The 27,678-nt window shown below is 41.1% G+C and overlaps 1 protein-coding gene across 6 annotated transcripts in view; it reads right to left on the bottom strand.

Annotated features, from left to right (window-relative positions):
* PCDH15 (protocadherin related 15) overlaps window positions 1-27,678 on the bottom strand; it is a 1,266,541-nt gene that overhangs the window by 620,433 nt on the left and 618,430 nt on the right. For all 6 annotated transcript variants that reach the window (XM_040362073.1, XM_040362072.1, XM_040362074.1 and 3 more), the window contains one exon: window positions 22,771-22,883. In XM_040362073.1, the coding sequence (XP_040218007.1) occupies window positions 22,771-22,883 (113 nt within the window). The remainder of the gene's footprint in view (window positions 1-22,770; window positions 22,884-27,678) is intronic.

Raw genomic sequence — 27,678 nt, forward strand, 5'->3', positions numbered from 1 at the left:
GGAGAGAAAGGGGACTGAAATATCTAGGAGTCTCTCTGTCAGCAATAACAACAGATTTATACCAGGACAACTATATTCCTCTTTTGAACAAAATTAAACAAGATCTGAAGGGATATCAGGCATACAGATTGTCATGGCTAGGAAGGATAAATGTAATTAAAATGATGACACTTCCGAAAGCTTTATATATCTTCCAGAGCCTACCAATCTGTATCCCAGGGGCATATTTCAGAACTATGAGAACCTTAATAGAAAAATTAGTTTGGAATGGGAAAGGAAGCCGTATCTCCTATAAAGTAATGAGTAGATCTAAAGACAACGGGGGGTGCTCCTTCCAGATTTTCAGAAATATTATGAAGCAGCAGCAATAAAGCGAGTTATTGACTGGGTTCATAATACATCATACAAGAAATGGGTGTCGCTAGAAGATAATATGAGTAAAACTGCGTTACGCCAGATTATTTGGATCCCTAAAAAACATAGGGCCAGATTCTGAAAGAATTACGTTGCTCCACGGCAGCGTAACATATCTGATTTACGTTACACCGCCGCAGGTTTACAGCGTAAGTGCCTGATTCACAAAGCTCTTACCTGTAAACTTGCGGCGGTGTAACGTAAATCCGCTCGGCGCAAGCCCGCCTAATTCAAATGGGGCGGGCACCATTTAAATTAGGCACGTTCCCGCGCTGAACGTACTGCGCATGCTCCGTCGGGAAAATTACCCGACGTGCATTGCGCTAAATGACGTTGCACGGACGTCATTTGTTTAGACGTTAACGTAAATGGCATCCAGCGCCATTCACGGACGACTTACGCAAACAATGTGATTTTTTAAATTTCGACATGGGAACGACGGCCATACTTAACATGGCTTAGAACAACTAGGGCTCAGCCCTAATTTTACATGGCGTAACTCGACGGAAACGACGTAAAGTTAGATCGACGGGCAGCGCGGACGTTCCGGAATCGCCATAACTAGTTATTTGCATATTCTACGCCGACCGCAATGGCCTCGCCACCTAGCGGCCGGCCTAGAATTGCATCCTTAAGATCCGACAGTGTAATTCAATTACACCTGTCGGATCTTAGGGCTAGCTATGCGTAACTGATTCTATGAATCAGCCGCATAGTTAGGACGGGCGGATCACAGAGATACGACGGCGTATCAGGAGATACGCCGTCGTATCTCTTTTGTGAATCTGGCCCATAGAGACCTCCCTAAGGTACTGGCACCAATTACAATAGAAACACTAAGAATATGGGATAAAGTAATTAAAAATATGAAAGGGCAACACAACAGTCCATTGATGTCCCTGATGGGAAATAATTATTTCCCACCGGGGAAAAATAATAAACTGTATCTGAAGTGGACCCATTCGGACAGATTGAGATTAAGAGATGTCTTAAAGGGGAATAGGTTATGCTCACTAGAAGAATTACGTGAGAAATATGGAACATCACCGCGGGATGGCTGGAGATATATGCAGCTTCAACATTTTATTGAATCTCTTCCAAAACCCCTTCATAGTGCTGAAAGGTTAAATCCATGGGAGAGATTATTAGATCAGGGAGGGATAAGTAGTAAAGGGATGATCTCTAAAATATATAGACTGTTGATAACCTCCATGGATGATGGGTCAATGCACCCTTTGGAAAAATGTGAGATAGAATTAAACCAAGCAGTTCAGAGAGGTTGAAGAAGAGGGTTATGGACTATGTACATTCTACCTCAAAGGATACAAGGATGAAAGAAATGAATTATAAATTATTGACCAAGTGGTACTATGTCCCCACTAAAATGTATAAAATAAACCATGATGCATCACCCTTGTGCTGGAGGGAATGCGGGGAAGAAGGAAACCATGCCCACATATGGTGGCAATGTAGTTTGATTCAAACATATTGGGTGGAAGTACTAGGTCTGATGAAACAGATAGAAGGGAAGGAGACAGAACTAGGCCCTTGGAAATGCTTATTCCATGCAATGGAACGCTCGAGTAAGAAATACAGAATGGCCCTTACCCCATTTTTACTGAATGCAGCGAAAGCATTGATCCCGAAATATTGGAGAATGAAGGAACTACCAAGGATAAAGGAATGGTTTAGGGAGGTAGATAAAACAAGGGTAATGGAGTAATTAATATGTTTTCAAGAAGATGCGGAGACAAGATTTCAGGGTACATGGGGGAAATGGATGAATTTTAAGCAGTCCCCGACCTATTTGGAGATTATGGGGAGCGGGAGAGTACATAAAGGCTGGCGCCTAGGTAGCGGCTCTTTTATCCCTTGGGCCCCAGCCCTCCCCCTCCCTTTTTTTTTGTGTTTTTGGCAATGGGATGGGTGTAGGGGGGTGATCGTGTGTGGATATACGTAAAAGTACGTGTCCAGATATACTCTCCTTTCCCCTATTCCCTTTTCTCTTTTTTTTGGGGGGGGGGGAGGTGGGGTGGGTTTTTCTTTCCCTCCCTTTTTTTCACATAATATGAAGGGATATGGGGGAGGACGAAAGACTTCCCATTTCACTTCTCTAAAAGTGAGGATACACATATAGGCACCGAGATAGAAATGGTAAACTCCTCCTTTTTTCCCCCTTTCTCTTGGTTTGAAGACAAGAGTTATATAGGTATACATATATGGTAATGGGATGGGTGTAAGAGGGGTGATCATGTGTGGATATACGTAAAAGTATGTTTCCGGATATGCTCCCCTCTCTCCCGTTCTCTCTTTTCACTTTTTTTTTGGGGAGGAGGGGTGTTGGGGTGTTTTTTTTTTTTTTTTAATAAGGGTGGAGGAGGCTGGGCGGGCTGCTCTGATCTCTATGTCTCTGGGAGGTTTCTTTTTCCCCTTTTGAGGATAAAAGAGAAGGTGCCATGGTATAAAGAGACCCATTTTAGATGCATGATTTAGAGCAGTGGTCATCAACCTTGTCCTGCAGGGCCCACTAACAGGCCAGGTTTTCAAGATAACTGAAATACATCACAGCTGATATCATTTGCTCCTCAGTGATTGCAGTATTCTAGACTGCATCTCCCCAAGGTAATACATAAAACCTGGCCTGTTAGTGGGCCCTGCAGGACAGGGTTGATGACCACTGATTTAGAGGATGGACCTAACTATGTACCCACACATGTATTTCTGTATTATTGTACATGTTCTATGTATGAATGTATTTATGTGAACTTTATAATGGTTTTTGATTTTAAAAATGTTTCTGAAAAGTTTGTAAAGTTTTTTTTTATGTGAAAAAGAATAAAAAATAAAATAATTTAAACAAGACAGAGAGGGACCTCAGGTAAGTGTTAGGGAGGCTGAGAGTGGCTGCTGCACACAGAAGGCTTTTTATTAGAATGCATTAAGATAAAAAAAGTATACCTTTTCATCTCCTTTAATGATAGCCAAGAAGACAACTAAAGAACTTAAGGGTCAGCTGAGGTGGAAACTGCTAAAAAGCAATAACATGGAAGAGTCAGGCCCCGTACACACGTCCGAGAAACTCGACAGGCAAAACACATCGTTTTGCTCGTCGAGTTCCTTGTGAAGCCGCCGAGGATCTCGGCGAGCCAACTTTTCCCATTGACTAACGAGGAAATAGAGAACATGTTCTCTTTTTGGCCCGACGAGATCCTCGTCGGTTTCCTCGGCGAAAAGTGTACACACGACCGGTTTTCTCGGCAGAATACGTCTCCCATCGAGTTTCTGGCTGAATGAGATTTTAATAATGTTTAGATTGCATATAGAACAGGCTGTCGGTGGCCCACTAGGTAGGATGGAGGTACTGCTTAAAATGTGTCCCTACTGCACATGCTTCCAGTGGGGATGTCAAACAGGGGTTGTATGGATTGGGTGATGGACCTTCATAGCATAGCGATCCACAAGTAGGGGCCAATCTGCTCCATACACGTTCATGCTGGTTGATGTTCCTTGCTAGGGCTCCAGTACTTACCTCCATGCCTCCTACAATCAGGCCGAACATATCTTACAAATATGCCTGTAATATACAATGGCTATTCCCTCTTGTTGTTCTAAATGGCAGAGAGGAACATATTGTTAAAAAAACAAAAATGGATAGTGGTCCCCCGTGTTAGAGAGGGTGTCACCCTTAAAAGAAAAGAGTGGTGCAATTTAAGCACAAGATAACATAGCACCATGCAAAGAGTGATAGACTTTACTGGTGGGTGTATCAGATTGCAGCCCTCAGATACAACTGTGCAGATAACAGCTGAAAAGGAACAAAACCAGTGCATGGTACACAGTCAAAAGGCAATATCAGAAACAAGGACAGTCAAAAAGTTAAGGTTTCAGTAGTAGTAGTATTAGTATTAGTCAGATGCAAGCTGAAAAAATCTGAAAAAATAAGAAATGGCTGCACATCCAAAGTTTCCAAAGGTGCCTTTTATTGCAGAAAGCCAAAATACACCAGGCACACCAGGTGTTAGTCACGTAGACACATTTCACACATCTGATCTGTGCTTAATCGTTACAAATAAAAAAGAGAAACAGGAATGCTGAAAAGAACATATGTGGTGGGGCTAGGAAATAAAACTAATGAGTAGGTAACACGTGTTTGTCCAATCACAGCTAAATAGTCCTATATAGACCAGCAGGTGAGTTTCAGTGATGCCTACACCTCCAAACCCTGGAGGAAAGCATGTTGTAGAAAGAAAAGATAGACCCCATGTTAATACAACCACAAGTATTAGCTCTGCTTTACTGCTCATCAGTAACACAGATTCAATTACAACGGAGCCAGAGACCAATGGTCTTTTAAACAAGAAATAAAGAGGTTAGGTCCCAGCCATTTTCCTACCCTTCACTACCATTTTTTCAAGTTTTATTTTTATACTATTTACAGATTAGCATTTTTCACCTTTTGCCACCCACGTTACACTTTACATAAGTGCCCATGGACTGCTGAAGTTTCTGTGCAGAGAGTGTGCTCACTGCCTGCTCCCAGAATAGTGACCAAGCAGTTGAAGACAGCTCCACTTCAAGACCAAGCCTATTTCTGATTGTTGTATTTTTTGCTGGAAAATTACTTATAATCCAAAACATTATATATAATTTTTTAGCAAAGACCCTAGAAAATAAAATGGCAGTCGTTGTAATATTTTATGTCACACTTTTTTTTGTGAAAAAGGACACTTCACTAAATCGAAAAGAAAATCTAAAGTTAGTCCAATTGCATATTGTGAAAGATGATGTTACGCCGAGTAACATGTTATGCTTTAAAATTGCATGTACTCGTGGAATGGCGACAAACTATGGTACTTAAAAATCTCCATAGACGTTGCTTTTAAAAAAATGTAATGGTTCCCAGTTCAGAGTTTTGCTGAAATTATTGCTTTCAGGCTAACGATCATGTCGATACCTCACGCGTGATTTGAACACTGTTTACATTTGCGGGCGCGACTTAAGTATGCAATTTCTCTGGTGCGCAAGCACGTAGGGACTAGGGCACTTGATTTTTTTTCCTATTTATTTATTTTTTTAATTATTTTTACTCTGTTCCTTTAAAAAAAATCAGATCACTTTTATTGCTGTCACTAGTGGTGCGGTTTTAACCCCTGCTGATGGCCGAGAAAGGGTTAAAACCGCTAGCAGGACCGCTCCAAAAGTCCTGCTAGCCGCATCTTTGGAGCGGTGAAGGAGCGGTATGTTTATTGCTCATTTACCAATGCTGCCCAATGAAATCAAGGGGGCAGCTGCTAACGCACCACTTCAGTATGAAAGCCTTCAGGCTTTCACACTGAAGACTGCAGGGCAGGATTTTTTCAAGCTTTATTTAGGCGCTATTTTTAGCGCTAAAACACCTGAAAAACGCCTTGGTGTGAAAGGGGCCTAAGAGGATTATTTTCCTTCCTTACGCCCAAACTTATTTAAAGGTTTTGGCTTGCTTAACCTGAGTGAATCATAGGACCAGAACGTCATTTGGTTGATCTTTATTGCAGATCCGGGCAGATGTCTTATAGGCATAACATATGCAAAGGCGCTTGTTAATTGGGTGTCCGGTGAGTGCAACTCCTAAGGGAGCAGAATTACTTGGTGTGGTGATGGTTTAACCTTCAAACAGCTGATGTTTTCCATATGACCTGTCACACAAATATTCCAAACCAGTATCTTTTACCTGAATTCACATCATTAATAATTGATTAGTTGTTTTTTTAAACGTTTTAACGCTGCTTAAACTCAAAGGTCTACCTATTAGATCTTTTTCTAAAATTTTGTGTATATAAGTATTGGCTGTATAAATTCTAGATCTCAGAGCACAATGTTGTGCAACTGGTTGCTTATGTTTGTTGATACAGTTTGCATTCTGGAGGAATTCAGATTAATGTGCACTGTTCTAATAAACAACATTATAATAAATTTTCAGTATAAACTGGGAATCTTAAAGCATGCAAAATGATGTACTAAAATATTTGTAATTAAAGTTTGTAGCACATTTTGTAATACTGTATATTTAGGAGTGCATGTCATTCATATTGCCTGATAGCTAGATCTCAATTCTTGAAGCTTTTTAACAGAGCGTTTATTTGTAGACATAAATATTTAAATAATATACACAATTAAAGCAGAGGTTCCGCGGGTTTTGCTTTTTTTTTTAAATGTCCAAAGCCTGGTAACAGAGCTAGCTAGGTACTACTCACCTGCTAGCCGCTCCTACGTCTGTCCGCTCCGTTTTCGTCAAAAAGGATACCTTATAAAAAAGAGTCCTGGCCTTTTCCATCTTGCTTGTGGGCAATTTGAATCCCACAAGCAGGTAAGTGTTCAGATAGGGGAAAAAAAGACAACGCTAGAGGCATGTATTAAGGCTGCAGACATGATTCTTATGAAGTTAAATTTGAGGGTGAACCTCCGCTTTAACAGGAAACCTTGTTCCAGTTACTAATTATTAGTTATTTATATTATGCCTTGCTGATTCTTATGCCATAAGTGTAAAAAAATATATAAACATTTACAAATAATTTCTACTTCAGGCTCACAGCACATCCATCATGGTTAACCTTTTTTTCTAATTTGCTACCTTGCAAAAATCATTACTTATGAGGTCTAGAGTTAAGTTTATTTGTCAAGTTTGTCTATTATGCTTTGCGAAGAATACACTTATAATGAAGCAGCTGCAAATGCTTTGTAGAAAATGTGGTCAAGTGCCATGTACTTCAGTGCTATTCTCCAGTTGATACATAATTATGAGGATCTTATGATCATGATTTTGCATTAATACACTATTTTAATAAGGTCTTAAGATCAAAACCAACACTTAATAATATGTATCTGAAAGGAGATGCCACATGCATATTAGAGTTTTAAAAATTTGTATTCTGAAATTACTAAGCCAAACTAAGCTTGGCAAAATAAAGGAAATGCGGTGTGCATGGTGGTCTTAGACATGCAGTAATTTACAATATAAATAAAGTAGTAATGCCCTGCTAAATTTGACTGTGACTGGATCAGTGTTACAGTGTACTGCTAAAACTAATTAGGGTGCAGCCATTTTTCTTTATTTTATATGCAATTCCTGTAGAGAGAGAGTAATGTGAAGCATGTATAATGCTTTATACTGAGTAAGGGATTTAACTATAAGGAATCAAACAGTTGAGAATAGTGGTCACATCATTGCTCAAATATGGTGGCCAGATCAGACAATGATGTAACCCACTCCATTTCCTGCCAATTTGCTTATATGACTGGTAATTCCTAGCCATGTAGGTGAATGAGCTGGCTGATGTCAGTGGTTGTTAAGGATGCAATAGGTGCCAGAAGCTGTAATGTTTGTACATATCAAATACCCTAAAAATTGTTCCAAACTAATATTCAAACCGAACACTAAGCTTATCAGTAATCTAAAGCCTATTACACATGGGACGAATATTGACCACTGAAAAGTAAAAGTGTCATTCGCGCTACTAGTGAGTATATGTAAAATAAGAAGAAGAAGCTGGAGCTCAAAAGCTGTTAGATACAAAGATAAATAATAATTGATAGTGATCTTGCGCTTAAGAAATAAAATACAAAAACGTGCAAACTGCAAGAAAGTGACTAAGTGCTGTACCTAAATTACAATAAAATCATAAATGATACAAATGTGTGAACCAATAAATGGCAAATAAATAAACAGCAAATGTATACAACATGAATATATGATCAATAGTCCCAAAGTGCACAAAGTCGCAAACAAGTGCAAAGTGCTAATCGTGCAAAATTGCAAAATGTGCAAAAATGTATAAAAAAGCCAGGATGTATTTAGCTGAATGTGAAGAATGGTTCAATATAACAATAAATGATAAGAAAATGCAGGATGTAATAAAGTTCTGTTTAAATGGATAATGGGAACAAACAGGGTCAATCTTCCAACATATCAATATTCTTGATGGGTATGTTTCCTTAATTGCAGTATCCCTTATCATCAGTCTTCTCTGCTGCAAATGTCTTAGCCACTGCGATATGTTCACTATTAGGCTCCTCTATTCTATAAAGTAGCTCTACAACAGCAAAAAGGAAGGGGAGGGAGAAAACTCCAGCCCATACCCAGGGTATAAAGCAAGGAGGAGAGGAAGCTCCAATAGTGTAGTATAAAAATGAACCTTTAATAGTTACACCCATAAAAATGGACTCTTACAATGTATAAAGAAAAAGTGAGCGTGTAGGGTTTAAATGCAGCAAAATGCGCTGCCTTACGGTTCCCTTTGCTCCTTCCGATCTGTGGTAGCCTCTGTATCCCTACGACGTTACGTCACATACCTTGTGACTTCCTCAGGGGAACCTGATTGGTTGTTGAGGCATCCTAATTATACCGTTCTAAAACCGGAAGTCTACGATCCGCCATTTTGTCGGCGATCGTAAACAAATAATATGGGCGCCGCCATTTTCCCTAGGATCCAGGAAACGGCAGGCAGCTCCATTTTGCTTAAGTCTTGTTTATCCTTGTCAGTGGACATTTATTTATAATAATATCTTCTTGTATTAGTAGCATTGTGAATGGCTAAGCAGCTGTGTTACTATCCCTATTATGTAAATTCACACAGCGGGCTGACTATGTAATACTAAAGCATACAGGACTTTCCCACCAGCCATGGAAGTCACCCATAAGGTATTCCCACTAATACTCCACATTATTGACATTAATATACAAGCTAGTATAAACAATAATCAAATGTGGATAATTTCAATAAAAAACCCAAATATTAAAATACTATAAAATTGAAAAAAAAACTGAGTAGCGCAGGGACAGTAAGTAGGATAGAGATATAAATGTATGAATACGATCACAACCTCACTATATAATTCAAAATAGTGATATTACTAGCCTAGAACATAGAGTACAACATTTAGTCTACTTAAAAACATAATGTGCTCAAATGAGCGATTACAAATTGCTTAAAAAGCAGTTTAAATCAAACTCTACATTCATTCCTCCCGGTGTTAGAGTATTTAAAGTATATATCCACCGGGATTCTTTTTGGCTAATATCCCTGATTTTATGACTACCTCTCCATGAGGCCTTGTGTTTTTCAATACCCCAAAACTGTAGTTGTGACGGATCTTTGTTATGAACTAATGCAAAGTGTCGTGATACATTGTGCTTCGGAAAGCCTTTGCATATATTCTGAATATGTTCTTTTATTCTTACTTTGAGGGCTCTTTTTGTTCTGCCTACATACTGAAGTTTACAGCTGCATTGTAATATGTATACTACTCTCTCAGTGTGGCATCCTATAAAGTCCCTAATAATATGTGTTTGTCCAGTGTTGGTTCCAATAAAATCAGTTCTCTTTCTGGCATGTTCTCTTTTTGGCATGTTTACACGCATAGCAATTTCTGCAAGGGAAAAAACCTTTACCATTAAAGAAAGTGTGGCTTTGTTTTGGTGGTAATACTACTACAGATTTAACAATCACGTCCCTCAGGGTGGGAGCTCTCTATATTATTAAATATTGGCCACTGTCGACCAGTTCAACAGAAACCAGCCAACATTCAGCCCATGTTTATGGCAACCTGTACGCCTTCTGCCGAAGGGGCCTGCCCAAAAAACATCTTCAGGTCGGCATTCAATAAATCCTCTCAGCCAATGGCTGTGAGCGCTGACCAGTGTGTTCAGGCTGGGGGGGCCCGTAGCTCAGTGGGGAGATTGCATAGTTAGTACAATGAACTCCACTTGAGCTCCACAGCCTAATAGTAATTTCTAGCAGATAGCAGCTATTGGCATCTGTCAATTCCTTAAGGAATAGGTGAAACAGGCCGTCAGAGGGGAAGAGGTCCTGGACCTCCGGAGCTTCCTAAGGCCCTTTGTTTTGCAGTTGACACCATTAAGGATTCTATCCATCAGACGTCATGTCTTGCTCTTCTGCTGGTACACATGCGAAGGGGACTGTGGCTTAAGCATTGGTCAGCAGAGTTACCTTGTAAGAAGCTGCCGACTAGATTTCCTTTTCATGGAGAACATTTATTTGGGGATGTCTTGGATAAATACATCCATAAGATCTCAGGTGGAAAGAGTACCCTTCTTCCTGTAAAGAAGAATTAAGCATCCTTCATTTAAAACGTCACCTGGAGCATCAGCCTCCAGGCAGTCACGATGGCCTCCACCGTCAGCCCCAAGAGGAAGGCCCAAAAGCCAGGTTCAGGGCCAGAAAAGTCCTGGGGACAAAAGTCTGCAAAACAGAGTCTTAAGGCCTCCTTATGAAGGGGTGCCCCCGGTCGCACAAGTGGGGGGAAGGCTCCTGCAGTTTTCAGGAACCTGGCAGGAGGAGATCCAAGACAGATGGGTTATCTCCATAGTTTCTCTAGGTTACAAGCTAGAATTTCGTGAATTTCCTCTGCCTCGTTTTCTAGGATTGAGCGTTTCCAAGGATCCGGTAAATCCGGTAAAAAGGGTCTCATTGTTTCAGGCACTAGACCGGTTGCTATCTCAAGGGGTGATCATAGAGACCCCCTTAGGAGAACAGGGAATGGGATTTTACTCAAATATCTTTACAATACCCAAACCAAATGGGGATGTCAGACCCATTTTAGACCTTAAGGGTCTAAACTAATTTATAAACATCCGCACCTTTCGCATGGAATCAATTCGGTCAGCAGTATCCTACCTTTGGGGAGGAGAGTTCTTAGCATCAATAGACATCAAGGACACATATCACCATGTTCCAATTTTCCCTGCTCACCAGAAGTTCATGTGATTTGTGGTGGAGCAGCGATACTTTCAGTTTGTGGCGTTGCCCTTTGGGTTGGCCACCGCACCACAAGTGTTTACAAAGGTCCTGGATCTGCTGTTAAGAAGACTAAGAGCCCAGGGTATAGTGGTAAAGGCATACCTAGATGACCTATTGCTGATCGATGAGTCCATAAAGGGTATGGATCTGGGTGTAACCAGCACGGTCAGGTATCTGGAGTATCTGGGTTGGATTATCAACCTAGAAAAATCATCCTTATGTCCAGTAAAAAAGCTGGAGTACTTGGGTAAGTACATTCTTTTATTATGATATTTTTTAGAACTCACTGCCTTAAGCTGTGTTCCCAGTATGCAGGTTAATGCAGGTTACCGCATGTGTTAATGTGGATTGCATTGAGGCATTCATTTTGAATCGCCTATGTTAATGCGCCCCAGTGTGGTTAAAATTGCATCTAACCCTTTTTTGGGATGCAGCATTGTAGGACAATTTAGCATAGGTGCATTGCCTTAGTGCATTGGGGTGCCATTTAAAATGAATGGAAACAACAGTTCACTGCATGTAATATGTAAACAAAAATGTGGTAGATGGTGCACGATTATTAGAGGATATACAAAAATGGTCAGTAAGATAATATAATATGATATGGTCCATAAAAAGCACTGAAAATTAAATCAAATGTCCAATAAAAGTCCAATGAATAGTCCAAATACATATATATGCGCACTAGCGGCAGCAGTCCTGAAGCAGAAGCAAGCTCTGGAATATATTGTAAAAAGAGAAAGAGATGCGGTAAACTAAGTGCAGTAAGCAGAAAATGTATTAAAGGAATTGTGTGTCACATACGGCCAAATGGCTACTCACAAACATGAGAGGTAAAAGAGCATGTAGATGGTGATGCAGGCCCGATGTCACTTCGGGTGGTCAGCGAGTCCTGGTCCCGATCCACGTTCCTCGGCCAACAGGAAAGCTCTGTGTAATGGAGGTCCAGTATCACAGGGAACCTCAGGGGGCCACTGGGAAACAGGAAGCCAGATGCGCTGCTCGAGATGGCATGCGTATCAGCATGGAGCGCAGCGTGCCGTCGTCGCACCGGAAGTGACGTGGGTAACTGGGCCAGCCAATAGGATGACGCGTTTCACAGCCATCTGCTGTTTTATCGAATGAGCGGTGCATCTGGCTTCTTGTTTCCCAGGGGCTCACTGAGGTTCCTTGTGATACTGGATCTCCATTACACAAGCTTTCCTGTTGGCCGAGGAATGTGGATCGGGACCAGGACTCGCTGACCACCCGAAGTGACATCGGGCCTGCATCACCATCTACATGCTCTTTTACCTCTCATGTTTGTGAGTAGCCATTTGGCCGTATGTGACACACAATTCCTTTAATACATTTTCTGCTTACTGCACTTAGATTGGTGCATCTCTTTCTCTTTTTACACCGCATGTAATATGACTTATTCCAAAACTAGGTCCACAGCTTTTCTATTTAAAACTTAAGCTCTGAACATTGTTAAATTGTGCACTTACCAAAATTTACACTTTGCAGCATATTGACATGCTCATAATATAAACTTTCCAAGTATTTATTGTGTAAAGCTTCACTTATATAATAAATAAATACCCACAACTATAAGTGAATCACTGCACAGTTAATATTTGGAAGTTTGCGCAAGTTTATGGAATACATATTTTTTTATAATTTATAGATAATTTAATCTTGAGATTTTATTATTAATTTATTTTATGAAAGGGACGGGTGTAGATAATGTATGTCAGCATTGTAATTTATTTATCATCTTGTTTTATCCATTTGGGTATTCCTACAACAGCTTATCACTAATAAGGGAGTGCAGACTAAACACTGTTTTTCCATATATTTTTCTTAGATGTTAGACTGCAAATCTTTGTTATATAAAAAAAAAAAAAAAAAAACATCAATAATAAAACTATACACAAATCTTGGCTGGCTGTGAAGCAGCTCATTCCAGGAAAACTAGAATCTTCCAAACAGTTCATCAAGCTCTAGTAAAATTATTTTCACAAGTTTATCTGGAAGACCAGTTTATTTAAATGGTTTTACTCACTCAAGTTATATTTGACCATGATCCAAAGCTAGAACGATTGTACATGCCTTGAGGGAAGATGACAGAAGTTCTCAACACTTTTAGCAATAGAGAGCTTTTTTGATAACACAGGCTTAATGGATCCCTAAACAGTATTGTACTACAAAGCCATTATTTAAGCAGGTGGCGTGGTTCTATTCTTGTGGATTAATACCTTAGCTTATTATACCCTTGATCGTACACAAAACATAGTAATTTCATTCTAATAATGATGGTAAAAAAACAATGTTCATTGAGTAAAACATTATTAAGGCAGACAGAACATCTTTGTACACATATAATTTATTTTAATCTGCATTCATGCAGTTTTATTACATTGTTCGACCACATGCAAAACAAATGACTGATCATACTTTATGATCAGGAATCACACAATTAGGAACAGTGTACTTTTTTTTATATAAGCCTATTCTATCTATTGAAAATAGCTTTGTGTGTGTTTGAATATATAAAAATGGTGGAAAAATCAAAACAATCCTATTCACATAAAAGTAATTTTGACCTATGCATTATAATCTTTCATAAGCTACACAAAGGCCCGGATTCACATACATTGGCGCATATTTATGCGGGCGTAGCGTATCTAATATATACGCTACGCCGATGCAGCGCACAGATGCAAGCACTGGATTCACAAAGCACTCGCCCCCAAATCAACGCTGGGTTTCCTTGGAGTAAGCCAGCGTAGGTGGAAGTGGGCGTGAGCCATGCTAATGAGGCGTGACCCCATGTAAGTGATGGACTGAGCGTCATAAAGATATGAATAACGTACGGTGCATGCGCCGTCCCATGGACGCAACCCAGTGCGCATGCGCAGAATCACGTCGGAACTACTCCCTATGATACGACAGATCATTGCCTATGACGTGAACGTAACCTACGCCCAGCCCTATTCATGTACTACTACGTAAACAACGTAAAATACGACGGCTGTTCTCTGGTCCATACCTTTGCTTGAGTTGCGCCTCATAGATGGGGAATAACTATATGCCGGACATAAGCCTAACGCAAACCACGTATATTATGCGCCAGGCGCAACTACGTTCGTTTTGATGTATCTCCCTCATTTGCATATTTGCAATGAGGCGGCCAGCGTAAATATGCACCCACGATACGCCGGCGTAGGAAAGTTACGTCGGTCGGATGAAGCCTATTTTCAGGCGTATCTAGTTCTGTGGGCACGGCGCACAGATACGACAGCACATAGTTACACTTACGCGGCGTATATCGAGATACGTCGGCGTAAGTGCTTTGTGAATCCGGGCCAAAGTCTTTATTATTATATATGCACAGACATTTTGTTTTAGTGAAAAGAAGTTAATGCAACCCTTGAAGAGGAAAAACATGTTTATGAACATTTTAGTGCACAGGTATTATTTTTTTCCTGATATTAATAATAATAATAATAATAAAAAAAAAAAACATAAAATGTGGCATGCTCAAAAGTTTGGGAACCATTCCGGGATATTGCTTTATCTTGATCTTTAAAACAATAAGTCTCTCCTGGGCACCTAATAAATGAAAGAGCTGTGGCTCATAAGGCACATAATGGTAATTTGACATACTTATTAGTTCAAATTAGTACTGTAGTGTAGTTTATTAGGTGAAGTTTCAACTGAATCTTCTACGACAACATGCCATTTGTCATTTTTAAAACGTTATAAAGTTTCATGGTAAAAGCCACACAATATGCCATCAATCTGATGCCTAGTACATCGGCCGCTTCAATTAAAACCGGCCAACATTTGACCCGTGTGTATGTCAGCAGGTCCAACAGAAGCCAGCCAATTGGCCAGCTTCTGTTGGACGAGCAGCTGACCGACTCCCAATCAGCACTCTCAGTGTTCTGAGCACTCTTAGTGTGTGTGTGGGGGGGTCCCCCTGTTAGAGCACAACAGCTCAGCGGGGTAGATTGTTGTACTAACATCAGATTGTTAGTACATTGGCTCTGACTGGAGCAATCATTTTTTTTTCATTCAACCCTGCAGGTTGAACAAAAAAAAATGTTAGTGTGTACCAGGCTTAAGCAATAAAGCCACAGAGTATCTGCCAGAAAGACAAAGCCACAGAAAACACCATCAGTTACAGGAAATAAACCACAAATATTTTCATAAATAAAAGGGATTAAGCCACAAATAACACCATTATTTTACAGAGACAAAATCCGATAGCACAGAGAGTGCTATCAGTCATAGTGATAATCACAGAAAATGCCATCAGTTATTAGGATAAAGTCACAGAGAAACCAATCAAGTATAGGGAGAAAGCCATGGAGAACATTATAAATTATAGTAAAAAAAACACAGAGGAGGCTATCGGTCATAGGAATAAAGCCACTGTGAATGCCATCAGTTACATGGATGAAGTCACAGTGAATATCATCAGTCACAGGAAGAAGGCCACAGAGAACACTGTCAATAACAGAGAGAAAAACACAGAGCATTATATCAGTCACAAGCAAAAATCCATAACTTACAGGGAAAAGGCCAAAGGGGGAAATGAGGTTCCCAGGTCTATTTCCCACTTAAGCATTATAGAGAGTGTAAAGGAGTTGGATGATTGTAGGAAGAGTATATAAACTGCTGAGACCACTTGGGTAGTTGGACTGGTCTCTGTACAAAGACATTCAAAAACTGTTGATTGTTTGTTTGAAACCATAATCATCCATAATGGTTAAATGTTCAGAGGGGATAACCCGGGCTTCCCTAAACATACCCCTGGTAGAATGGAGGAATTTGGACTATCTCAGTACCTAAGCATTAGGCAGATTTTTTTATTTGTAATTAAAATAACATTTTATTCATAGAGAGACACAATTAAAACTATTTTACAAAAGACACTGGGCCAGATTCACAAAAGAGATACGACGGCGTATCTCCTGATACCCCGTCGTATCTCTGAGATATGATTGTCGTACAGTATCTATGCGTCTGATTCATAGAATTAGGTTACGCATAGATAGCCCTAAGATCCGACAGGTGTAAGTGACTTACACCGTCGGATCTTAGGTTGCAATTCTAGGCTGGCCGCTAAGTGGCGATTCCATTGTGGTCGGCGTAGAATCTGCAAATGACTAGTTACGCCGATTCACGAACGTCCGCTTTGCCCTTCGCTGTAAATTTACGTTGTTTCCGTAGAGATACGCCACGTAAAACTAAAGCTGCCCTCTAGTTGGTCTAGCCAATGTTAAGTATGGCCATCGTTCCCGCGTCAAAATTTTAAATTTCACGTCATTTGCGTAAGTCGTCCGTGAATGGCGCTGGACGCCATTTACGTTAACGTTGAAACCAATGACGTCCTTGAGACGTCATTTAGCGCAATGCACATCGGGAAATTTTAGGGACGGAGCATGCGCAGTACGTTCGGCGCGGGAACGCGCCTAATTTAAATGGTCCCCGCCCCATTTGAATTAGGCGGGCTTGCACCGGGCGGATTTACGCTACGCCGCCGCAAGTTTACAGGCAAGTGCTTTGTGAATCAAGCACTTACGCTGAAAACTTGCGGCGGTGTAACGTAAATGTAATACGTTACGCCGCCGCAGCGTAGGGTGATTCTACGTGAATCTGGCCCACTATATACAATCAAATGTTACAACCATGCATTGTTCATACAAGAGTTTTACTGAAATGTAGATCTTGACACAGTCCTCTACATGTTTTGCAGCCTTGGCCACTTTTTTCAGGAGGAGTCAATCATTGTCATCTACAAAATAGGTATAATCTCAAAGTCAAATGGTCATAACAAGTACTCTGTAATATAACCAAAAAAAACCCTGAAAAAAATAAATATATATATATATATATATATATATATATATATACACACATACATTTCGGTGCCCCCTATGATCTCAGGGCCAAATCCTCAGCCAGGCGGCGTAACTTAACTTTCAGCAGTTAAGTTACACTGACTTAAAAAAAAATTCAAGCCGTGTAACTTAAGTGCCGCCGTCGTAAGGCGGTCCTCCTCTCCGGGGGGAGTTTACAATTTAAATGAGGCGCGCTCCCGCGCCGGCCGTACTGCGCATGCGTGTGACGTCATTTTCCCGACGTGCAGCGCGCGAACGTAATTGACACCGGGCGGCTTTGTGGATTGCGACGGGACACTAAAGTTGCGCTGGCTGCCTGCTATCTGTGTGTGTTAGCTCAATTAGTAACAGCCTACCCACGTGCACCCACCACGTGGGTACCTACCGGAGCATGATGGGACGGTGATGCCTATATAAATGGGATGCAAGGCGCGCTTCCATCATTACAGTGTCAAGAGGCGACGAGGCAACATCGGAAGAGGGGAGAAGAACAGAAGAGAAGACCCTGACGTCACAGAAGACCGCGCCGGCTGCCTGTTACTAATTGAGCTAACACACAAAGATAGCAGGCAGCCAGCGCTGAAGAAGAAGGCACCGGACATCTGCAGAAGAACCGGGGTTCGCCGAGTCAACAGCGGAAGAGGGGAGAAGATGGAAGAAGCCCCCCGGAGTCCGGAGAAGCCCCCCCCCGGAGAGCGGAAGAAGAAACCCCCCCCGGAGAGCGGAGAAGACCCCCGGAGAGTGGAAGAAGACCCCCGGAGAGTGGAAGAAGAAGCCCCCCCTGGTAATTGAGCTAATAACGAAGACAGGGGGGGCCTCCGGAGCAGAATAATAAATTATTTTAAAAACCCTTGTGTTGTGTGTTTACTAACTTTTACTTTTTGCCTCCAGGTGAATGGGTAGGGGTACGATGTACCCCATATCCATTCACTTAGGGTGGGGGGCCGGTATCTGGGGGACCCCTTATTAAAGGGGACTCCCAGATTCCGATAAGCCCCCGCCCTCATACCCCGACAACCAACGGCAAGGGTTGTCGGGAAGAGGTCCTGTCCTCATCAACATGGGGACAGGGTGCTCTGGGGTGGGGGGCCCGCAGTGCGCCCCCCTGCCCCAGAGCACCCAACCCCCCCATGTTGAGGGCATGCGGCCTGGCACGGCTCAGGAGGGGGGGGCGCTCGCTCGTCCCCACTCCCTTCCTGACCGGCCGGGTAGCGTGCTTTGGATACGGGTCTGGTATGGATTGTAGGGGGACCCCCTACGTCGATTTTTCGGCGGAGGGGGGGTCTCCTTACAACCCATAACAGACCTAAGGGCCTGGTATGCTCCTGGGGGGGGAACCCATGCCGGTTTGGATTTTACAAATTGCCGTGGAGTTCTCCCTCGGGAATGCATACCAAATGCCGTCGCTTGAATGGGCCTTTACAAGGTGTGACTAACTTTACACTTTGTAAAAGCAGCCCTAGTTTTACACCAGGCAAACTAACACTTACGGCGAAAAAACTAAGCACAAAAGCTTTGAGGATCGCCCTAAGTGCTAATTTGCATACTAGAAGAGGCATTTCGACTCGAAATGCCCCCAGTGGCGGATGCGGTACTGCATCCTAAGATCCGGCAGTGTAAGTCCCTTACAGATGTCGGATCTTCTGCCTAACTTAGGAAAACTGCTTCTGAGGATCAGTTCCAAAGTTAGAACCAGAGATACGACGGCTTACGCCGGAGTATCTCTTTTGTGGATATGGCCCTCAGATCTCAGTTGTACCTGTTGATTGTATATAGTGTATTTTGTGAAATAGTTTTAATGCTGTCGCTCTATGAATACAATTTTATTTTAATTACAATTTCTGCCTAATCCTTGGGTACCAAGATAGTCCAAATACCTCCATTCTACCAGAGGCATGTTTGGGGCAACCCCAGGTATCTGGTCTCAACATTTAACCACTTAAGCCCCGGACCATTTGGCTGACCAAAGACCAGAGCACTTCTTGCGATTCGGCACTGCGTCGCTTTAACTGACAATTGCGCAGTTGTGCGGCGTGGCTCCCAAACAAAATTGACGTCCTTTTTTTCACAAATAGAGCTTTCTTTTGGTGGTATTTGATCACCTCTGCGTTTTTTATTTTTTGCGCTATAAACAAAAATAAAGCGTCAATTTTGAAAAAAAAAAAAATGTTTGTACTTTTTGCCATAATAAATATCCCAAATAAAAAAAAAAAAATTCTCAGTTTAGGTCAATATGTATTCTTCTACATATTTTTGGTAATAAAATACACAATAAGCTTATATTGATTGGTTTGCGCAAAAGTTATAGCGTCTACAACATCGGGGATAGTTTTATGGCATTTTTATTATTATTATTTTTAATAGACTGCTCAACATTTTTTTTCCCCAGGCTGTAAGGGCCCTGAACTCCAATCCTTTTTGAAACCTCTTCTACAACCTATAAATTGTGACCAGGAACATCTCACGTCCCCTCCTTTTTACTCTCTTGAATATGCACTAGACACTTTTTTAAACACTTGTGGCTACAACGACTTTTGGAAATATACAGTATATGTACAGTTACGTACTTCCCAGATATGTATAGGTTTATAATATTTATTACGTTTTTGTTCTTCACTGTGTTTTTTATTCTTTCTATATATATATTTATAATTATGTTTAATGTGTATGTAGCACTGGGGCCCTGTAAGATACGACTTTTCATTCTACTGTATGTCCTCACGTGTAGTAGAATGATAATAAACCTTGACTTGACTTGATCCATCCTGATCTTCTGCTTCTTTTTCCATCCTGGTTACTAAAGTTTGTCCTCCTCTCTAAAGACAGTAGTAGACTAATGTGAACTACTGCATGACATCTTCAGCTTCTTGGAAATCTGACACATGAAATAACCTTTGTTTTTGAAAGATTTTAACTGGAAAATCAGCTTAATGGATTTCATCTGAGCTAACACAAATACAAAGGTTTATTTGATAACCAATCATCATTTAATTACTTAAGAATAAGTTTAAGATATTGGAGAAATTGGAGAAATTTTGTTGAAAATGGGGCTTTGCAAGTACAGTATATGTGAATAATGCAATAAAAACAGTCAGTTAAGCAGTGTTACTTTAAGCAACAAAAACGGTGCATCAGACCATTCTCATCGGATGAACTGATCGTGTGTACGCGGCCTAATAAGATTAAAGAAACATGGCTCTAAACGTATTTAGTTATGTTGCCTCCAAATAGAATCTATTTGGATTCAGCAGTTTGAGCGTGGAAAGAAATCTTTATTGCTTAAAAATTACACTTATGATGAATAATTTAATGTAAATAAGAAAATATCACAGAATACTGTGCATATGTGATTATATGATTTGAAAGGCCATAATAGTATTAAGACTTGTTTGTTAAAGGAGTTGACACTAGTGTGAATATTTGCTCCATTTATTAAATCTTGTGAAAATCACATTCTTGCTCACTTTGAGGATACAGTCATGTGTGGAGGCTTTTTGATTAGAAACAATAACGTGAGTATTCACACAATTTAAATCGGAGTTCCACCCAAAAGTGGAACTTCCACTTTAAGTGCTCCTCGCCCCCTTACATGCCAATTTTTTTTTGGGGGGGAGTGGGTGCTTAGTTTTTTAAGTGGGACTTCCTGTCCCACTTCTTGCTTCCACCTACGGGCTGCCTAGGCAACTCCTCCTCTCCCCCTAGGCAGCCCCTCCCTCTCAGCATTCTTCTGGGAAATGTGAAAAGTCCCAGAAGATTGCTTGTCCACTGGGAGAGCGCAGCGGCTTCACGGCCGGGTGCCCACAGTTTCAATGGAGGTGCCAAGAAGAAGAGGGGGAGAGGAGCGGGGCTCTGTGCAGCTGCATTGCTGGACCATGGAACAGGTAAGTGTCTGTTTATTAAAAGTCAGCAGCTAAACTTTTTGTAGCTGCTAATTTTTAATAAACAAGAAAAAGAAAAAAAAGAAAAACTCCGCTTTAAGGGCCAGATTCACCAAAGAGATACGACGGCGTATCTCCTGATACGCCATCGTATCTCTGTTTCTATCTATGCGACTGATTCATAAAATCAGTTACGCATAGATATCCATCAGATCCGACAGGTGTAATTGTTTTACACTGTTGGATCTTAGGATGCAGTACCGCGGCCGCCGCTGGGGGGAGTTTGCGTTGTAAACCAGCGTCGCTGCTAGTCTAGTTTCCCGTCGCAAAGTTAGTCGTCGTTTGACCTGCCCTAACTTTACTCAGCAATCGTATTGCTGTTTAAAGTATGGCCGTCATTCCCGCATCGAAATTTAACATTTAACGTTGTTTGCGTAACACGTCCGGGAATACGGAAATGACATCACGGCGCGCAAAGCACGACGGGAATTGCAAAACTGAGCATGCGCAGTAGGTCCGGCGCGGGAGCGCGCCTAATTTAAATGGCACACGCCCATTTGAATTGGCCCGCCTTGCGCCGGAGGCTGCCAGCGTAGTTTTCATCGCAAGTGCTTTGTGAATCAGGCACTTGCAATGAAAACTTGCGGTGGTGTAACGTATCTATGATACGTTACGCCGCCGCTCACCTATGTGAATCTGGCCCTAAGTACCTTATATACGTATCTACAAATCTGACAAACAAATATAATATGTTGGCTTCTTCTTGCTTTTGGCTTTGGCACACGCCCATTTGAATTGGCCCACCTTGCGCCGGAGGCTGCCAGCGTAGTTTTCATCGCAAGTGCTTTGTGAATCAGGCACTTGCAATGAAAACTTGCGGCGGTGTAACGTATCTATGATACGTTACGCCGCCGCTCACCTACGTGAATCTGGCCCCAAGTACCTTATATACGTATCTACAAATCTGACAAACAAATATAATATGTTGGCTTCTTCTTGCTTTTGGCTTTGGCTTGTTCTCTATGTTAGAATTCATGCACATTAAAGCCTTTCACTTTGGGCCTGCTACCATTTCTGCCTTATTTAGATCTGTAAGTAAAAGTGGTGCTAAGTGAGAGAATATATATAGAATATAGCAATGTTCCTGCCAAAAAATGCAGCATTTCTAAAAGATGCATGTCTCTGCAAAGAAAGAAAATGAAAAGTATGACACGTTGAACTGTCTGAATTTAGAGGCACGCATCTGCACTGTTTGGCTGTCAAATTGGGACCGTCCGTGCAGACAATCTGTCCCAGTATACAGGAATGGGATTGCCTGCACATGGTCGAATGGAACATCTGTGCAAACTGTGCGGGCAAAGATGGTCCTTTGCATAGATGTACACTTAAGTACACAGATGTGAATGAGGCCCATGCTTGTATCCATCTTCTACAGTATCTTATTTTTGAAGATTAATTAGGCAGAAGATGGGAATAAAACAATTACACCCATGTGCAGAGATCCCAAAGAAATTGTAAATCAGAAAGCAACAAATGCCCATTAGTAAATAAATATTTTTTTGATACTTTATCACATTTTGTATTATTATCTACTGCTTCTGTGTTCACTTTATAGACATAAAACTCACAGCTCTAAAAGTATGATGTACAGTATTAGTGATGCTTTCAAATCACACAGGGAAAAAAAGCATCTAATAAATGATCTGTACTTAAATAAATAAAACAGAACTTAATTGTCTCATAGGACCATTACAGGGTAATGGTTATTCTGCTGGAAATTAAAAATATTACCTTAATAACCAAATCAAATTTCTGGTGCAAATCTCTATTTACTGGCTTCAGGAGTGTGAGCACAGCGGTTGTACGATTCATATGAAAATATTCAGTATAATCCTCGGGAGTGCCTGAGAGAGAAGAAAGCGTTATGAACATCTTATGTATGTGTGATGCTTGTTTCATTTGATATTAAATGAGCCAATAAATGCATTCATTTCAGCACACTGTTCATAAAAAATGCAAGATCGCTTAAAAGAAGCAGAACTTAATATGATCAGGGATCAACTTCATTGCATATGATACCAACAGTTTAATAACATCTCTGCTTTTAATAACCCATCAAATATCTGTTGAGCAATAGACAGGGTCTTTTGCAGTGAATGATATTTTGTCTGGGATTTAACTATGAAATATTTAAACAAAAACTCTAAAGATTGAAAAATATAAAATAATAAGCAAGATCATTCAGGGGCTTGCCGATTACATTGGTAGGTGGTAAAATAGGCAGAGAGTCACACAAAGGGCCAGATTCTTAAAAGGCTTACGACGGCGCAACGCGTCATTGACGTTTTCCGTCGTGAGCTGGAGCATGCCCACTGGGCTATTTTTATGCCCGGCGCATGCGCAGTTCGATCATCGCGGGGGCGCCCCCTTTGAATTACGCGGCCTTACGCCGGGCCATTTACACTACGCCGCCGCAAATTACGGAGCAAGTGCTTGGAGAATACGGCACTTGGTCCAGTAATTTGTGGCGGCGTAGTGTAAATGGCTTACGCTACGCCGCCGCGGAATATACAAGAATCTGGCCCTAAGTTTTTAGGAATAAAGAGTTCCTGTTCTGAGTACAGTTACGTTGAATAAAAACAAAATGATCTAACATTTTATTAAATACAGTTTGAAGTTCTGAGAAATATGGTTCAAGGAGCTTATTTACATTATTCAGTAGGACTTCATTCAATGCTCCTATTCCTTTTATCCCCAATATCACTGGTAAATTGTAAGAATGCAGTTATGCCACTTAGGTATATGCATGTACCTCTGTTATCAACCACCATAATGTCAGTTAAAAGGATACAAAAAAAGTAAGGTCAGAATTAGCATTGTGATCATTCTTCAATGTAAATGAAGCTGTCCATAAACAGCTCAAAGTGAGAATAACAAATAATAACACACCTGTGAAGTTGAAGGGCAGCAAGTAGTATGTACTGGAAATAACCCTAGAATCTTTAGAGCAAATAATCAATCACTCCATTTTGTAAAAGAGAGAAAATATACAGTATAATTGGTTCTGTATTGAGTAAATTATTGAATGGAACTACCCAGTGATGATTGTATATCTAAATAGACCTTGCTTTTTCTACGGGCCTCTATAAAAGATTTTATAAAAGTAATTTAAGAATCCAGATGTATGCAGGACAGTGCCTCCCAATATCTTCCTATATTACTCTGCATTCATCCCCACAAGAATGGTAGATTGGTTCCACAAAAAATCCTCTAAACAGTGGGCCCAATTTGAACAAGCTCTCTCACCCTGTGATATCCAAGCTTTCCCTTGCATCAGTCATATCCACAGGAATGAACCATCCTCCCTCCATATTCTTACACTATGTCTCCTTACCTTCTGGGACAAACTAATCCCCAAACTCCATTTACTTAATGTCATAGGTCCTGTGTTTCCCCTTTTTGTAAACCCTGCACTCCTTGCTGCCCAGACCCAATCCCATTTGCTAATTTGGTATAGCCTCCTGTTCCTAAAATTGGGGCTATGGTGTAAATTGAGTTTGTGGCTGAGCTGTAAACAGCTCAGATTTGATTGTATAGTGTATTGGTTCTGTTCTAAACTTGACTGAGTTGTGCATTTCTCACTGTTGCCAGTAGGTTTCACCGGTACCACAGGCCAGTAGGATAATTACAACTAGGTTGAGCTGTAATGAATATTCTTTTTCCAGAACAGCCCACTAGAAGGTTCCTGCAGCTGTACATTCTGGGAAGGGGTATTTATTGGGCAGAGCCATGTGCTCTTGGTCATTCATTATCTCAGGGGGGTGTTTGGTTCGGCTCATCCTTAGTGGTCACCACCACCACACTTATAGCATCTGCCTTGTCACCCCCTTCAGGATTAGTAGGGACTTTTCCACCATTGCAGAGGCAGCTGCAGAAACTCTTTCATGAAAACTCGATGAACAATCACAGACTTCTGCTTGACTTGCTAGCCTTGCCCTATATGCTACATTTTGCCTGCTTTGACCAACAATCAGTTTCAGCACAGACACCACTTTTTTCCCCAGGTGACAGCCTTGCCAGAATTCCTGCTTCTCAAACTAGTACACAGACATACACTCCTTAAAGTGGTTGTAAACCCTCTGATCATACTTTCACCTACAGGTAAGCCTACATTAAGGCTTACCTGTATGTGCTTGCAATATCTCCTTAACCTACACGGTTAAGGAGATATTTGCAGAAAACACTGCACCAATGTCTATGGCGCATGGCGCATGGCGCATGAATAGAAATATGCCGGAAAGTGGCGGGAACGCGCGCATCTGTGGGAATCGTGCTGGTTCCTCGTGCATGCGCGGGAGTGACGTCATCTCCGCTCCGGCCAATCATAGCGTCGGGGGCTTCGATCTAAGGTAAGTAATACATAATGAGCTAGTATGCTAGTCATACTAGCTCATTATGCCTTTGTCTTGCAGTTTTTTTTATTGGGTTTACAACCGCTTTAACGTGTTTCTAAACCCACAACAGAAAAATCAGTCTGTATATAAAGTAAAGCATGCTTGTTATATCCACTGTGGAACTTAAGGGTTTATTCCTCTGCGTTGTTTAAAATGCTGTATGATCCTGTCTCCTCTGTTTCTCCTCTATATCTTGTGAAAGTACAGAGCTAGGGGATAAGCTACATATGCTCAGTTTGGCGTGTATCATTAGAGGGGTTTTTTTTCTTGCCAGGGTGCATGTGATTGGTCAGGGGTCCTGCGTCCTCATATGAAAATCATGGGAGAATGAAAAATCCATTACAAGCTTTAACCAGGCATGGATAGAAGTCACAAGACTGCTCTAGCTGCTGATGAGAAAAGGTATTTAGCAGTTTATATTTACTAAAATAATTGCATTTCCATGTTCTGTGTACTGTGTGAGACCAGATATAGTGAATAAAGAGTCCTGGGTTTATTAACACTTTAAGTGTTTGAACATACCTTCTTCTCCCTTGCAGCATGACAGTCTCCTGGGGGAGGAGCCTTGAGACTATTAATAAGGTCTGGTTGCCAGATGAGATGTTGATCTAGGATTGAAGCCTTATTCCAACCCAAAGCGCTATAAAAACTCTAGGCTCCAGAAATAAGAACAGAATAGGAATACTGAGGAATCAAAAAGATAGTTTCTTGCATTTCAGTCATGAACGTTGGAGCCTCTTGCCATGTGTAGATTAGAAACCTAGGTGACATATCCACAATCCTGCCAGGCAATACCTACCACCTGGTCATTGACTTCAAATGTGCACACATAAACTGTACTCAAACTGTCTCTTCTCAGAGTGACAGTTCCACACTGTCACAATATAAAGAAACAAAATCACTTTGCCACTTTCTCACTGAGGATGCACACTAGAGAAAAGTTATTTTTTTTTTCCAACAAAAGTGGTACTGCTTTTACTGCTCCCCAACTAATGTTAATATACATTACATTTTACACTGAGTCTAATTGTTTGCTTTTACCTTCCTATATGCAGACAACCCTCCAACAATAGCATCCATAGGCACTGGTTTAGTGGTCCTATGGGAAGTTCCAGCCTTGCTTTTATTTCACTGTTTAGATTATCTTGAGCCTGCCACAGTCACTGCTATCTCTGGCATAATGGTCAACAAAATCTAATTTTGCACCTGGATTGAGTTTTACCCCTTCCATACAGGGCATTTTTACCCCCTTCCTGTCCAGACCAATTTTTAGTTTTCAGCGCTGTTGCACTTTGAATGACAATTGCGCGGTCATGCAACACTGTACCCAAACTATTTTTTGCGCTATAAACAAAAGAAGAGTGATTTAAAAAAAAACACACAATATTTTTTACTTTTTTATTTAATAAATATCACAATTTAAAAAAAAACAACAACATTTTTTTCCCTCAGTTTAGGCTGATACGTATTTTTCTACATATTTTTGGTAAAAAAAGATTGCAATAATCGTATATTGATTGGTTTGCGCAAAAGTTATAGCGTCTACAAAATAGATGATAGATTTATGGCATTTTTTTTTTTTTTTACTAGTAATGGCGGCTATCTGCGATATTTTATTGTGACCGTGACATTGCGGACACTTTTGACACATTTTTGGGACCATTCACATTTATACAGCGATTAGTGCTATAAATATGCACTGATTACTGTGTAAATGTGACTGGCAGGGAAGAGGTTAACGCTAGGGGGCGCTGAAGGGGTTAAAATGTTCCCTAAAGTGTGTTCTAACTGTAGGGGGGAGGGGACTCACAAGGGGAGGAGACCGATGTGTATTCCTCTGTACAGGGAACACAGCATCGGTCTCCTCATCTCTGACAGGAGGGTATCTGTGTGTTTACACACACAGATCCACACTCCTGCTGTGATCACCGGCAATTGCAGGTGCCCGGTGGCAATTGCGGCCGCCGGGCGCACTCCAGGTCATGCTTGCCCTAGATCGCCGGGAACAAAGGACGTCATATGACATCCACCCGGATCGAGGGAGGGTTCCTGCCAGCGTAATTTTACAATGGCCCGGTAAGGTAGAGGTTAAAGTGGTTCTAAAGGCAGAAGTTGTTTTTTTTTGCATTAAGATAAAAAAAAACTTCTGTGTGCAGCAGCCCCCCCCCCCTAATAATTACATGAGCCCCATCTTAATCCAGCAATGTTACACGAGAGAATCTGCTATCTGGGACACTGCCCCCCT

This window comes from Rana temporaria, chromosome 8, assembly GCF_905171775.1.
Source record: "Rana temporaria chromosome 8, aRanTem1.1, whole genome shotgun sequence".
Lineage (NCBI taxonomy): Eukaryota > Metazoa > Chordata > Amphibia > Anura > Ranidae > Rana > Rana temporaria.